General features: G+C 37.1%; 1 protein-coding gene across 4 annotated transcripts in view; it reads right to left on the bottom strand.

The window, feature by feature from the left end:
• Positions 1-14,848, bottom strand: part of npnta (nephronectin a) — a 36,679-nt gene that overhangs the window by 1,290 nt on the left and 20,541 nt on the right. For all 4 annotated transcript variants that reach the window (XM_079462333.1, XM_079462335.1, XM_079462334.1 and 1 more), the window contains 8 exons: positions 13,746-13,865; positions 10,209-10,328; positions 7,619-7,753; positions 6,657-6,779; positions 3,449-3,886; positions 1,709-1,798; positions 589-687; positions 220-479 (listed from right to left, as the gene is read on the bottom strand). In XM_079462333.1, coding sequence (XP_079318459.1) covers positions 220-479; positions 589-687; positions 1,709-1,798; positions 3,449-3,886; positions 6,657-6,779; positions 7,619-7,753; positions 10,209-10,328; positions 13,746-13,865 — 1,385 coding nt within the window. The remainder of the gene's footprint in view (positions 1-219; positions 480-588; positions 688-1,708; positions 1,799-3,448; positions 3,887-6,656; positions 6,780-7,618; positions 7,754-10,208; positions 10,329-13,745; positions 13,866-14,848) is intronic.

Here is a 14,848-nt window from a genome sequence, read left to right as displayed (position 1 = left end):
AATTTTAGAGATGCTTATTTCAACAAAATCTAATAAATTAACCTAATAAAATGATATTGATGTATTATTATGTATAACTAAATAATTGTTTTAATCAATTAGAAAACTAAATGAAACTATTTTTATGAATACATTTTGATATATGAATTTATATTACTTAATTTACATTTACACAATTCTTAAATTCAATAAAAATGACAGAAAAGAACTGGTACTTACACTTTCTAGTCCATTTCCCCAAATGGTGATCTGTGTGGATCTCCACCCGTTTCCTCCCGTTCGACCCCAGACTGCGGGACTGTGCTGTCGGCCCTTCTGTACGAACACCTGCAGCATGCCCACGTGATGGCCTGCCATCTTATGACGGAACGCCAGGCACAGGTTGCCCTCGTTCCAGGGCGGAGTCAGGGGGAGTATCAGCTGAGCGCCACGCCCACCCCGTTTCTCCCCACCCTCAGAGATCGTCAGGTACCTCCCACCTGCCACACAGAGAAATAAGTGCACATGGGAGACATCTGTAATTCATTTATTCATACCAGGGATGAATAAAAAGAAGTCTATCAAACTTTTTTTTAATTGAGGATATACCAGACGAGTCTTTTGTTGTCTCCCAGTGAAGGTCTCCCTCTCTGCGCTGGATCCATCCACAAAGACCGTTATCAAAAGAGCAGCTAAGATATCCACCGTCTGTGAACAATTTGATCAAACACTTGAGTTCTGATAAAAGTTCAACTTGACGGTACAAATGAGTGAAACACACGAACTAGAACATGTCCAGGTCATGATAAGACCACTCAAGAGTTTTGCTTTGTGCCAACTTTGTTACAATTTTAAATTAAAAGTAGTAAAAGTGTCTATACATGTTGGTAGTATTTGTCATACTGCTTCAATTCAAGCCATTGTAATATAAAAATGTATAGCATTTAGTAATACAATAACTTTTTTACAGTAATTTATTACAATCAAAATCCAAAATCCATTACATAAAAACATTTTTAATATGAACTTTTATAAGCCTGAAGCTTTTATTCGCCGTCGTGTCATTTTAAATCAAAACCTACATGCGACTCTTTCTTCTATGGAACACAAAAGAAGATATTTTGAGAATTGTCTCTGTCGGAGAGCTGTTTTGTGTCCATGCAATGGAAGTCAATGGGGACCAACATTCTTCAAAATATCCTCTTTTCTCTGCAGAAGAAAGACATTCATACAGGTTTGGAATGACATGAGGGAGAATAATTGATGAAAGAATACGGCGTCGCAGGTTTGCCACAATAACTGAGGCCCCCAATTACGTCTGTGCCCTTGAGCGACACGCTGAGCAGACCGCCTTTTGGAAAATGACCTTGCATACAGCATGAGGGAACGCGCTAAATGGAAAGTAACTCAAATGTGCGCAACTCGTGAATTTCCCGTGGGGATCTGTGAAGTTTGCCTATTTATTTGAAGGCCACTGGAAGCGTTTCACCTCAGACTACAGGCCCAATTCATCTGCTTACATCCCGAAGTCAATATTCTTCACAGATGCCTGTAGTTGAACTCGCTTTCTAAACATCCCTAAAGATCCACCGACATTTATGCATTTGGCAGTGCATTTCAGACACACATTTGATCAGTATACTCTATGTGTTCCGAATGGATTCAAACCACCAACTTTTGCTAATACTACAGTCGAATATCCACACACACACAATCAGCTCATTCTTACCTGGATCGTCCTTTACCTCTTCTTCTGTGTTTCCAAGTTCAATGTCTAAATCCATACCGAACACGTTGTTCTGCCCGTGATTTCGTGGTACTAGAGGAAAGAATACACATAAACAGGTGGCTCAATATATTGGCAATGTCACATCCATAACTCTGGAATTGCTTTTCTAGTGTCAGCCACTAAAGATGCTAGATAACCCTTAAGCCCTTTTTCCTGTTCATTTTTATGAACCCGTATTTACTTTCAGAGTGCAAATTGGTGCCGAAATCAATAAAGACCCCAAACAGACGCACAACACATGTTCTTAGTAATGAAAACGACTGTATTACTGTAGATATGTTAGCTTTACGAGGTGTAAAAACTATAAAAAGCAGGTTTGTAAACTATAAAAAGCACTTTAAAATGCTTTCTTATGCGATTGAATGGAGGCAGGGATTAATTTGCATATTCATGACGTATACTAAACGTCGGTGTAGTTACATTTAAGTCATTTTGAGGCATGAAAAAATTATTATCAAAAGAAAACCTTGTTAAAAATATGCTATTTTAATGCTCAAAGATGAGTTTTATGTGATAATAATATCGAGTGGGGACTTTCAATACTATTTGTAGAAAGTGCCATAGATTTTAGGAGAAGATGTGAAGAACAAACGAAACAAATGTTGATGACAAGACATGTTATCCCCTAAATCCCTTTTCCTATAACAAAACTATAGACCTCTGGGGGATCGGTGACATATCTCATGCGGGAGTGTGTGTACAGAAAATACACGACAAGGATGTGATTAGTCTATTGATTTCAATTATCCCTCCAGCCTTTCCCTGTCACAACACTGTGTACATTCCTTTACTCGAGACAATGTTCTTCCTCCAAACAACATCAAAACATTGAGTAAACAACATTTACCAGAGGTCATTGCCGGCGTTCATGTCAGAGGCTATGCAACTTTGATAAAGAGATGTAATTATACTTAATTCTCAAGTGTCTCTTTAAATCATTTCCCTGCTGGTATTTTTCGTAAGTCATCATTATTCATTAGGTGATGGTGAGTTTCGGCGAAGGGGAACTGATTTATGTCTTGAAGCTCTGCAGACGGGCAATGTAACTACTCAAGGTCTGCATTCTGTTTTCATTATGTGTTGCCAACTGGATAAGAGGCTTCCGGATCCAATTTGCCTTCCTGAAAATCTGGCCACGGGTATGGCCTTCTGGCAAACCAGAGAGACGCCCGAAAAAACAGCACGTATGGAGAAGAAATGTTTCTGTTTTTTACGGAATTGTCTTACAGTGTTTTGTTTATTTCAGTTTTATTATGATTTATTAATATTTTGAATGAGGCATTATTGGTATCATTATTATCAATTTTTTATCTTTATTTATTATGTTGCCTTAAGATAAAATTATATCTATTTTAGTTCTTATTTATGTTTTGTTATTAATTCAAGTGCCTCAACCTAAACTAATTTCATTTTTTTCCTGCTTTTCACATATTTTGAAATTTCTGAAAAAAAATATTTGTTTTATATTTGATATTGTTAGATATTTTTATATTTCACTTTTAGAATTTTTATATTTTTTTATTTTTATTACATTTTTCGTTTAATGTTTTAACAGTTTAGGTAAAATATAATAATCTTGTTTCCCATCGGGCATCTTTGAAAAAAGCTCAAGAAATCTCACGAAAGTTTTAGAAGTTCAACACGAGGAATGAGGAATAAAAAAAAACTAAGTTTACTTACTGTGCACATCACCCCTTTGTTTCTGCGCGATGTCTTTGATGTTGTTGTCGACTGGGGTGACCTGCATTATGGCGGGTCTGAGTGTCAGGATGATGGGGACCACTGCTGTGACCACCGTGGCTTTCGTGGTGGTTGCTTCCGTGGTTGTTGTGGTGGGAGGCAGACGGGTAGGAATCTTTGGTTTAGGGGGCACCAGCACTGGTGGTCTGCGGGTTGGAATGAGGGGTCTGTTTGTAACGGCTATAGGGTTTTTTTTTGTTGGGGGAGTTCTGGTGGTTGTTGTAGTAGGTGAGATCCGTTTGGCCGTCACTGGGGGTCTGCCTGTTGTGTTGGGCCTCTTGTGGTCTGAATCTGGGATTTTGTTGCCACCGTTGTTGTTGTTATTGCTTGGTGTGGTCTTTCCTGGTCGTGGAGGGTTGATGACCACTTTTGGGATGGCTGAAAGGAGCAGAAAAAGTATAAAAGACATATACAAAAAAGTGCACTAGTCCACTAGTGGTGAAAGTGTCTGTCAGATAAGGTGACCCATAACCGAAATGTGACCTCTGCATTTAACCCATCCAGTGAGTAGTAAACACACACACCCAGAGCATTGGGCAGCTATCACTGCAGCGCCCGGGAGCAAACAGGGGTTAGGTGCATTGCTCAAGGGCACTTCAGTCGCTACCTGCTGGCCCTGAAAAATCGGACCGGTTACCTTCTGGTTACGAGTCTGACTCTCTAACCACTAGGCCACAACTGAGAATGTACTCAAAGAATGTACCATTAATGTGTCAAGACTGATTAGTCTGTATTCAATTTTGTTTTCCTAATCTTGGAAAAAAATTATAACTTGGGTTCATCATTTTACCATTTGTGGGCAGCTAGAAACTTTCCCATTCACCGTTTTGTCAAAACTGAAAGGGCCATTTTCATTTCATGTGTACAGCGGATGCAAAGGTGTCATCAGTCAAATTTGACATCAATACCAGAGAGGCAGGCCAGCCCTCGTGCTTCTGTCATCCTTGAGGAAAGAACGCTAAAGGTATGAATGTGAAAACGCTATCTCGGGTTTCACAGGAGCTTTGATATGCGATTCTCAAAAAGCTGTAATTCAAGCCTTTCAGGCGCTCCCAGACACACCTGGCTGAAGGATTCCAGAACAGATCCTGGAAAATTGGTTGGCTCATTGGTTTAATGATCATTGAATCGGGTGTCCGGCACACAGAGCAGATTTCTGTCCACTTTACAAATAACTTTACAAATAATAACAAGATTATTCAGGCTGCGTCAGAGCATAACACCATCCAAACAAAGCCGCTGGTATGGTAAAGGGAAGATATGCAGTTGTGATGTCTTCGAGGCACCCAGTCAGCCTTCTTTTGTTCAAAATACAAGCTAGCTATCAATAAAAAAGAGAAATATCTGAAACATCTTCTAAACTACAGCCATAAAGTACACTGAAAAAAACTGTAAGTTTACAGAATTTGTATTTGAATTTACAGTCAAACACCAGCAAATCACAGCAAAGGACTGCACATTTACAATTAACAGGGAAAACTGTTATTTTTATTAAATTACAGTACAATTCAGTTTTTTTACAGTGTAACTCTAATGACAGGAATCCATTGCAGCTCACTCCTTTTTAAAGTAGTCACAGTTATTGGAAGTGCAAAAAAACTAATAAAAATGTATTTGAAAATTCTGTGCAATAAAAAAATGAATGTGGAGAATAATCAAATAAAATATAATAATGTGATACATTGTTGTGTTTTCCAGATTTAACAGTTTATGAGTAGTGCGGAGTATAATAATATAATGAAAATACTAACGAAAGTCAAATATAAACTTAAGGTCGGGTGGACCAGTTGGGTAAACTTAAAAAATTACATATTATTTGTGTATAATTATTGCAATTCAAGTTGGTTCAAATAATTTTTCCTTATTTTAGTTTGCCAAAGATTTTTCAAAGCATTTCAGTAAGGATTCTTCGTCCTGCCCTTCAGCCCCTCCACGGTCATTTTGGCATTGTGTTATGGGATGCTGTCATGTTGACAGGTGAACAATCTACCTGCCTTTAACTTCCTGACTAAGGGCTGGAGCTTTTTATCAGGAATGTGAATCATCCGTCTTCTTTTCTTTCCTCAATCCCAGCCGAAGGGAAACAATCCTGAGAGGTTGTCGTCACCGCCGCTCTGACTGCACTACTATTGGACATTACTTTTTAAAGAGACAATTCACCCACAATGGAAAACCCAACGTTCTTTACTCACACTCGTTAGACTAAAGATCCTACTTTTGTGTTACACAGAAAAAAATAAGCAGACAAGCTTGTAATGAAACAGGTCTTTTTTGGGTGTACTGTTCCTTTAAGAAGTAGTCTGCTTTTTCCAGGCATACTAAAATAGCTTGATGTCTTCATGACCTGACCTTTGCATCAGTTGTCATTTCAGTGAATCCCGGGTCACAGAGTCAATATTTGGTCGCCTCCCACACAAAGATGACAGATTTATAAAACGGCAAGTGAACAATAACCGGTCTTTCAGCTTAAGGTCTGTAGCTCCATCAAAATCCACCAACCTTCTGGGTGATTTATCCACTAACTTTTATCCGTCCTAACTTTGACTTTCCTGTGCTTAAAAAGTAGTCACACTCATTTTCTGATTTCCAAAACCCTAATCTAGCGATACTTTAAAATCACCTTTCTACCGCGCTTTGCTTTAAAATGCACTTCCAATCTGTGCAAAACTTTCGAGACACTTTTTATTCTCAATTCATCAAAATCACCTCAACTGAGAACAGATGGGGCCAATTACAGTCGAACTTGATGTATAATTTGACTGGTTTTACCTTAACTTGGAGTTTATGCATGGAGTGAGCTCATTTATCCGAATTAGGAATTTAACTGCTGTGATACAGTCAGATGGTGTGTGGATTTTATTTTTCAATAAGCCAATATATTAGGGTCCTTCTCAGGAAATGGTGGTAGTTGTGCCAGAAATATTTAAGAAAAACCTCCCGTGCCGACCATGTTATGTTGAGGGTTGAACAATGAAAAATGTCTATTAATGGCCTTGGCCAGCAAATTGTACTGCACTACATTATTTGCCATCACTATTCATTGCCAAGTGCTTCTTTGAGTGACACTTAAGTTTGCATCTTAAAAGTTGTGAATTCTAAATCGTTCGAAAAACGATAAAGGTTTATTGCTGTAAAACTTAAGACTTACGTTTGCAGTCGAAGCCCATGCCTCTGTAGTCATGTTTACACTTGCACTTGTAAGAACCGGGTGTGTTGTAGCAGGTGGCATACGGACTACACTGATGTTGACCTGAAGAGCATTCATTCACATCTGAAAAAAAAAACATATTTTGTGATGTTTTCGAGTGAACTAAGCTGTCATATTTAATCTGTAGAGCCTTTTATCCTTTTGTTCAACAGAAATATGTTGTGGATGTCAAAGGTTCTTTACGGCAGGGGTTTTTAACGTTACGATGCAAGGGATCCCCAAATAAGATGAATATTTTGAGAGGACAATCTTCCTAAATTACATATTCACTTACATATAGTTTTGTTTAAAGAAACATTAAAGCTGTGTCAAACAAATAATACGTATGATATTGTAAAGACATGTTAAATAATTGGCTAAAATACGAGTTTTTACAAATATAGTACACTTTTTCCTATTCAAATAGATTTGTACTGTTTTTCATTACATCTTTGCAAAGACTACTCTACAAAGCCCCATGAGTAAAACAAAGGGAACTGTAGTGAGGAAAACTCACTAAAAATATAAAAAATAAACAATTCTGGAAACTATGCATGTTGCAAGAAAGAAGAGATAAACACTTAGAAATAAATACGAATTATTTTAAATGAAACAGTAATAATGTTCAGTAATTATTTTATGTTTTTGCTTTGCCTTTTTATTTCTCTGAGAATTTCTGGGGACCCCCTTGAAACTTTTGGAGTCCCTCTGGAGGTCCCCGGACCCCAGTTTGTAAACCCCTGCTTTATGGTACCGTACAGCCTTTATCTTTAGGAGTGTACTGTGTAAACCACAAGTTGTTCTGTCTATGGAAATCATTCATCAAATCATGCTAAAACATCTGAAAAGATTTCACTGATATCATTGACAGCATTCACAAATGAACTGTCATCTGTACTCCACATCGGGTTCTTTCTTTTTACCTATGCACTGATATTTCCCGTTGATGTACTGCAGGTCAAAGCCGTCGTGGCACTTGCAAGTGTAACTTCCAAACGTGTTGATGCACTTCCGGAAGCGAGGACAAACAGCGTGACCTGTGGCGCACTCGTCCACATCTGCAAACAAAGAGACGCATCCGTCATCTGCTGCTGCTTCACAAACTCCTCTTGCTTATTGATCCAGTTGGGTTTAAGACTCGGTCAATAACTTGTTTAGAAAATGAGCTAAAAGGGACGGATTATTTCTGTCTCTTTCAATATTTAGGGAAGACTGGGGTAAGATGAGCAACCCCTTGTTTTTAGGCAACCATATAAACATGCATTTTAAAAAGCAGTAATTAAAGGGATAGTTCACTCAAAAATAAAATTCTATCAAATCTTATTCACCCTCATACCAACCAAAACCTGTATACGACTATCTTTTGTGGAATGGAAAATAAGATATTTTGAGAAATGTATAATTCATTCCATATAATGAATGTCAATGGGGCCAATGTTGTTTTGCAACCAACGTTCTTTAAAATATATTTTTTTGTGTTCTGCAGAAGAAAAAAAGTTGTACAGGTTGCGACATGAGGGTGAGTAACTGATGAGAAAATGTCTTTTTTGGGGGTAACTATCCCCTTAATGTCCTCTTACATCCCATGTGAGTTATGACTAAAGTAGAAACATTTTAGATACACCAGCAGTTTCAGTAGGTTTGACTTGACCAGGTTTCTTATGTCCCTGCGATCAAGAATATCTCATTTATCAGCTGCTAAGTGTCTCCGACAAATCTCTTTCTATAAGATTTTACAGTATGAAGTTCAGAACTTGTAAACATGACCCAGGGGACCTGTGATGCTCAGTGGGCGTGAAGCAGCCTCAATACATTTGTGTGCATGTAAGAACTGCCCTCTTAGCCTCAAAGCAATAAAAGTCAACCAAAATACCTAAACAGTAGAACATCTGCGCGGTAAACGGTAAGGTGGTCAGTCTCTGATTGATGGCCCCCTTTAAAAAAATTCCCAGTGCGCTCTGTGTTCCCTTTTTCTTAGCCTCCAGAAAAACGGAATGCGGGTCAAAAACAAAATTAAAGAGGCAGTGAGACATATGTGTTTAAAGTACTAAAGGTTAACTGACTCAATTTGTCACATTCCATCTGTGATTTACCGATCTGTGTAATGACACGCAAGGTTAGCATCTGAAAGGACGTGGCTTTAACACGGTACATCAAATCTCATCTCTGAGGATTTCAATTGTAACAAGCAAAAAGCTATGACTGAAAGCTACATGATATGTGCATAACAGCAGAGGTTAGAGATCTTTTTCAGACAACCAGAAGAGAAAATATTCCTTCTGAAAATGTCTGTATATTCATATAGTATTCATAGGCAAATATCTCATTCCTATCTTTCTTTATGCTTTTGATCTAAAGAGGTTGTAAGCCCTTATATATTTTTTATTATAAATGTATTTCTCTGAGAACTCTTAAAGTGTAAGAAATAATTGACCTCAGTCATAATTGATCTGTTTTTCACACACTTTCTGACCCTTAGGGTTTAACATACGGCCCCTTAGGTTGTGGGATTTTTGCCCGGACTACACAACATTTTTCTTATTAACTTAATTATTCAGTTGAATGCAGAACATTTTGACAATTTATTTACATGACAAGACTGTCTGGGGGCTTGTGAATGCAAATCTACTAGCTTGGCATGCAAAATATACAACGCTTTTAGTCATTCTTCGTTTTTTGGGAACGGGAACCGTTTTAACAATGTTGCCCTCTTAATGCAAAGATTTTGTTTTACATTTATTACATGTACATTGAAAAAACCTTTTCCGCTTTCTTAGGGATTTTTTCACACAAACTGTACAAAAACTGTAACTGTACTGGCTTTACAGATTTTCACATATTTTTGAAAGCAAATTTACAAGAAAAACATGAAAACATGATCATTTTATTTGCTTTACAGTATTTTACTGCCGTATTTAATTACCATTTTCTACAGGATTTTTTCGCAGTTACTATTTAAAATACAACAAGAAAGGTCAGTTTAAAGAAAAATACTGCTAATATACTGTAATTTCACGTGCCAAAAAACATTTTACGGCTGTCCTAGCTGATTAAAAAATTGAAAGAAAAATATTATATTTTTATAATACGGTAAAAGTGTCAATTACAGAAAAAAATATATATTTACAAGTAAGACATAATAATTTTATGTGACAAAACTGTTGCTTTACAGTATTTTACTGCCGTATTAAATCACTGTTTTTTTACAGGATTGTAGTGTATTTTTGAAATATGTCAAATTAAAGAAAAGACAGCTAATTAACATGACAAAATGTTTTTTATTGGTGCCCATGATTTTTTACAGTGTACTTAGTTGTTGTGTAAACACCCTAATTATTCTAGTTCTGCCCATTCTTTCAATAAAACCCACTTAACGAATCTTGAACAACTCAGACCCTTTCTTAAAAATGATTTAATTTGATTTCTCATTACAAAACTTCTTTAAACAAAAAAGTAAAGCAGTGAATTTCGACCGGCTCCTGGGGAAACGCTACCTTACCCATGAACACATACCTACGCAGGTCCTGCCATCTGGAGCCAGCTGTAGACCTGGCGAAGGGCATTGGCAGCGAACCTCTCCTTTCATTACTTCACAGCCGTACTGGCAGTTTGCCATGCCGCATGTGCGGGCATCTGTAAGAAAGACAAGGATACTAGATTTAGCTTTGATACAAACACCATATTGTTGCACCTTAAAAACAGAATTGAACTGCATAAGTGAGGAATATTGCCAACAGATAAATAAACCCATGAAAGTACAAATAAAATGGACAGTCAGCAATACAGTTCATCCTTTAAATGATGCAGGGCGACAGGTCGAAAAAGGGACGGCGGAATTCCATATTTAGCTACGTGGCCTTGAAGGGAATGGGCAGTGAAGCAGGTAACCTTGCTTTATTAGATCTTGCTGTGATCTAAAAGCCCTGCAGAAAAAAAACATTCCATATTTTCAACCAGTGTCGAGGAGATAAAACAACTGCCACGTCGTAACTGCTTAGGACAACATGTAGAAATATAATATAACCAGGGTTCTAAATTAACTTTTTTGATCACCAGCCAATGTGGCTGGTAACTTTCTAAAGTTACCAGCCAATCAGAATTTCCACTAGCCATTTTTTTTCGGGTGAAAATATGAGTAACACTGAATGCATTTGATCATTTTATTAACAATTTTGGCATGAAAAATACATATAAAGTACAATACATACAACAAAATATACACAGAAAGTGCATACATTTCAAGTTTGGGATTTATCTACAGTATCTATCTTTATATCTATCTACAGTATCTATCTTTCTATCTGTCTTTATATCTATCTACAGTATCTATCTTTATATCTTTCTATCTATCTTTCTGTCTTTATATCTATCTACAGTATCTATCTTTCTATCTTTCTATCTATCTTTCTATCTGTCTTTATTTCACTCTCATGGTCCTTTACTGCCTCGACTTTAAAATTAGTAGTTCCTACCACGAAATTGTTCGTTTTGTTTTTTTCTTTCGCGTACATGCGGCAATCCTGACAAAACATGACGACATTTTCGTGATCAAACACAAGCCATTCACGACCCGTCAGCCATTTGGCATTAAATTTTCTTTTCTTCGTTTCTCTGTTGATATCCTCATCCCCTGCCTCGTTCCTCTTCTCGCCCCCAGAAGTCTGTCCCAAACACCGCCTCATTTAGTTTAGCTAATCTTAACTTTATACTTTACTTTGCTAGCTAGCTAGCTAGCTATCTAGCTAAACTCCGTCTTATTTCAGTCTGCTCCCTGCTCTGGCTCCGTTCGTTTCCATGGTTTCTCGCGCTGGTTTCACTACAAACTGCGCGCAGCCAATGGGCGTATGAAACGTCACCACGTAGCATTACGAAACAGTGTTCTTGGGAAATGTAGGAAGTACTGTCAGGTGGATAAATGCATAGGATAAATGACCGAGAACAGAGCCTTATGTATCATGCATGTAATGCCTCATGCATCACCGGCCAAACTGGCTAGTAAGTTTTTATTAACACCCGCCAAAATGAATTTTTACCCGCATTTGGCGGGTTGGCGGGTGTTAATTTAGAACCCTGAATATAACAGTATATCACTCATATTGTAATAAAAACAAATGTGGTGAGGAAGGCGGGACGAGAGCCGTGACGCGGGGCCGGTGGCGTGAGTGATCAGTGCAATCAGCTGTGCGCGCACCGGTCCCCCGTCTATCACGGAGGAGATTGGGAGCTTAAAAGGATGACCGGTAGGACTGTTTGACGAGAGAGGACCGGGCCCGGACATATGTTTAGTTTATGTGTATGTTTTATGGCCGGCAGTCTACCGTGAGGTGGCTGCCGGTTACTTCCTTGTTTATTGTTTATTTAATTAAAGTTTTATTGTTCAAATGTTCGCCGGTTCCCGCCTCCTTCCTTCCCGTCTACGAACTTTATTACAACAAATTAAACACAAAAGACATTTGTATTCATTTTTTGACCCAAAGCAAACTCCTATCAGATGCACCCCAACCTCTCCAAACAGTGCAATAATCTGTGATTCAATCATCTACGATGCCTGTACCACCCTGTATTTCAAAGACCCGCTCCATACGGTGTTAAAGTGTGATTCAATGGTGCTTGCTGAAGTGTGAGCGGAGGAGAGGTGAGAAAGTATTTATCAGACAGAGGAATCTTAAACCGTGTGGAACAGCAGTTAGCGCGGGGCATGCACAGGCACGGTCCACCTGGCGTAGCCACAATCGCTCAGGGCCGGCAATAAGACTTAGCCTTTACCGGCAGGGTTGACGTTCACAGCTTTCTCATAATTGAACTGAGCACTGAGATGATTTGTGGAGGGTGGAATATAGACACACAACACATATAACTTAAGGGCTATAGTGAGGACCTCTCAACAAAATGCAATGGTTTCCATACTTAGATAATATTTACTAGACCCCCCAGGGGTCACATACTCCTGGTCAAAAGTGAACAACATCTAAAATCTACACTGAAACACTTTGCTGTAGTTTTGCAGCAGGTTTGCAGTAACTTACTGTAGATTTAATTTTCAAAGTAGTTTTAAACATAAACCTATTTCTTATATTTTCTTTCATGAAACAAGACTAAATATCTTAGATCACTTTTCTTGTTATGTAAATGTGTCGTAATTTAAGAAGTTTTAAATATTTTTTCTAGAAAACAAGACAAAAGGCTTAGTCAAAAGTGTTTAAGTTTTGGTTAAAGTAAAGTTTAACTGTTTTGAAAACAGTTCTAGTAGGAAAGTAATTCAATCTAAAGCAAGTTACTGGCAAACCTGCTGCAAAACTACAGCAACATCTTACAGCGTAATTTTCATCGTTTTTTACAGAATTTAAACATTTTTTATTTAGTTTTTTACAGGAATTTGTTAGAGTCATTTTTTTAACTATAATATTGTTATAGTAATGTAATATTTATGCAATAATCTTTCTATTGAACATTATATTTTTTATAATATACTTTTCCTATAACAGGACAAGACCGTTCAACACATGCTCTTTAGCTTTTATCACTTAAACTGTTTTCAGCTAATCCTGTTTTGATAGAGAAATCATGAGTCATGTTTTTCATGTTAGGAGTAAACATTTAGATTTGAGATTTCTTGTTTTTGAATCACATCCATTTTACATTTTTGTAATCACATGAGAGTCAACAACTTTCAAACCGCTTTAAACCCCAAAATACCAAGGGTTCAAAACAAAACCTGATTTGGATGCTTTAAAAAGTGTCCTTATAAGTTTTACAACATTTGTCAGCACATTTTCTTAAACAGTCAAAACAAAACAAAATGTAATTGTGTCATTTTTTGTTTGATTTTTCATTTTTTTATATTACAATAACAAAAATCTTGACATCCAGCTATAGCATCACACCAATAACATCTTGTAGAAGCATTATATACACTTATAGCAGCACACTGCTGATGGCAGCTCCCAGGCTTTCTGTTTCCCATCAACATAAAGCATTATGAGCGATTGAACAAGCCACCAACAGACACAGTTGGACACCACATGAAAAAACCTCAGAGACGTGACTCACTTCCACAGCTCCCGTCGGGCAGCAGCATGTATCCGTTGAGGCAGTAGCATTTGTAGCTGCCATACGTGTTCATGCACCTGTGTTTGCAGGGCCGGGGTTTCAGGCCACACTCGTTCAGATCTGCAGACAGAAGAACAAGAGAGAGGTCAGAACTTCCTCATGTGAGAGGAGCAGCGCTTCGGCTTAAATCAGAGGTCATGTTAGAAAGGTCAATCCTCTCAAACCTGGGAGTTGATGTCTACGGGAAGGAGACGAGACTATGGACCACCGTGCCTGGACAAGCCCGTTAAACACATGCTCTTTAGCTTTTATCACTTAAACTGTTTTCAGCTAATCCTGTATTGATCATGAGTCATGTCTTTCATTTTATGCTTACCGTTTAGAGCTTGAAATGATAGAGAATGATCAGAAATGGTGAACATTTTGTAAACATCTTTCTACACTTTTAACACAAACATTCTGTCGCAGAATGAAAACTTGCCTTTGTCTATCTTGACCAATGACATCATCTGTAACATCTGATTGACAGCTAAGTGCTGCCCCATGTGAGAAAGGCAATACAGTACAAAGAGCCACAGATAAATTCAACCACTTAAAAATCTAAATCTATTTACTAAATTAACTTTATGATCATGATATTGTATTTTCTGTGTTTTTGAACTTAATTATTTCTGATTTTTAAAATGTTTTGTTTATATATTTGATTTATTTGATATGATCCTGAAAATGACTAAGAAACACAAAAAATGTACAATTAAACATTAAACAAGAGCACATTAAATTTAAATGTTTATATAGTCAATTTAAAATAAAAAACAAAAAAGCTAATCTAAAAGTGTATTATATTATAATTTTACTAGTTTTATAGACATTTAATTTTTTTAACTTTAAAATAATATGAAACTTATAAATTCTTGATAACATGTAATTGATATATTTGATTTGAAGAAAGTTGATAAAATATAATGAATAAATTCTTGACAAAAATAAATTAAACATTTAATTCATAAATTCTTGATGAAATTAAATGATACATTTAATTCATGCATACTTTTAACTATTTATTTTTGTATACAGATCTATTAAGCAAATGCGTAATTCTT

Source organism: Barbatula barbatula, assembly GCF_947034865.1.
Source record: "Barbatula barbatula genome assembly, chromosome: 8".
Taxonomy (NCBI): Eukaryota; Metazoa; Chordata; class Actinopteri; order Cypriniformes; family Nemacheilidae; genus Barbatula; species Barbatula barbatula.
The sequence above is the reverse complement of the archived record's forward strand: the minus strand, read 5'-3'. Positions and strand labels throughout refer to the sequence as shown.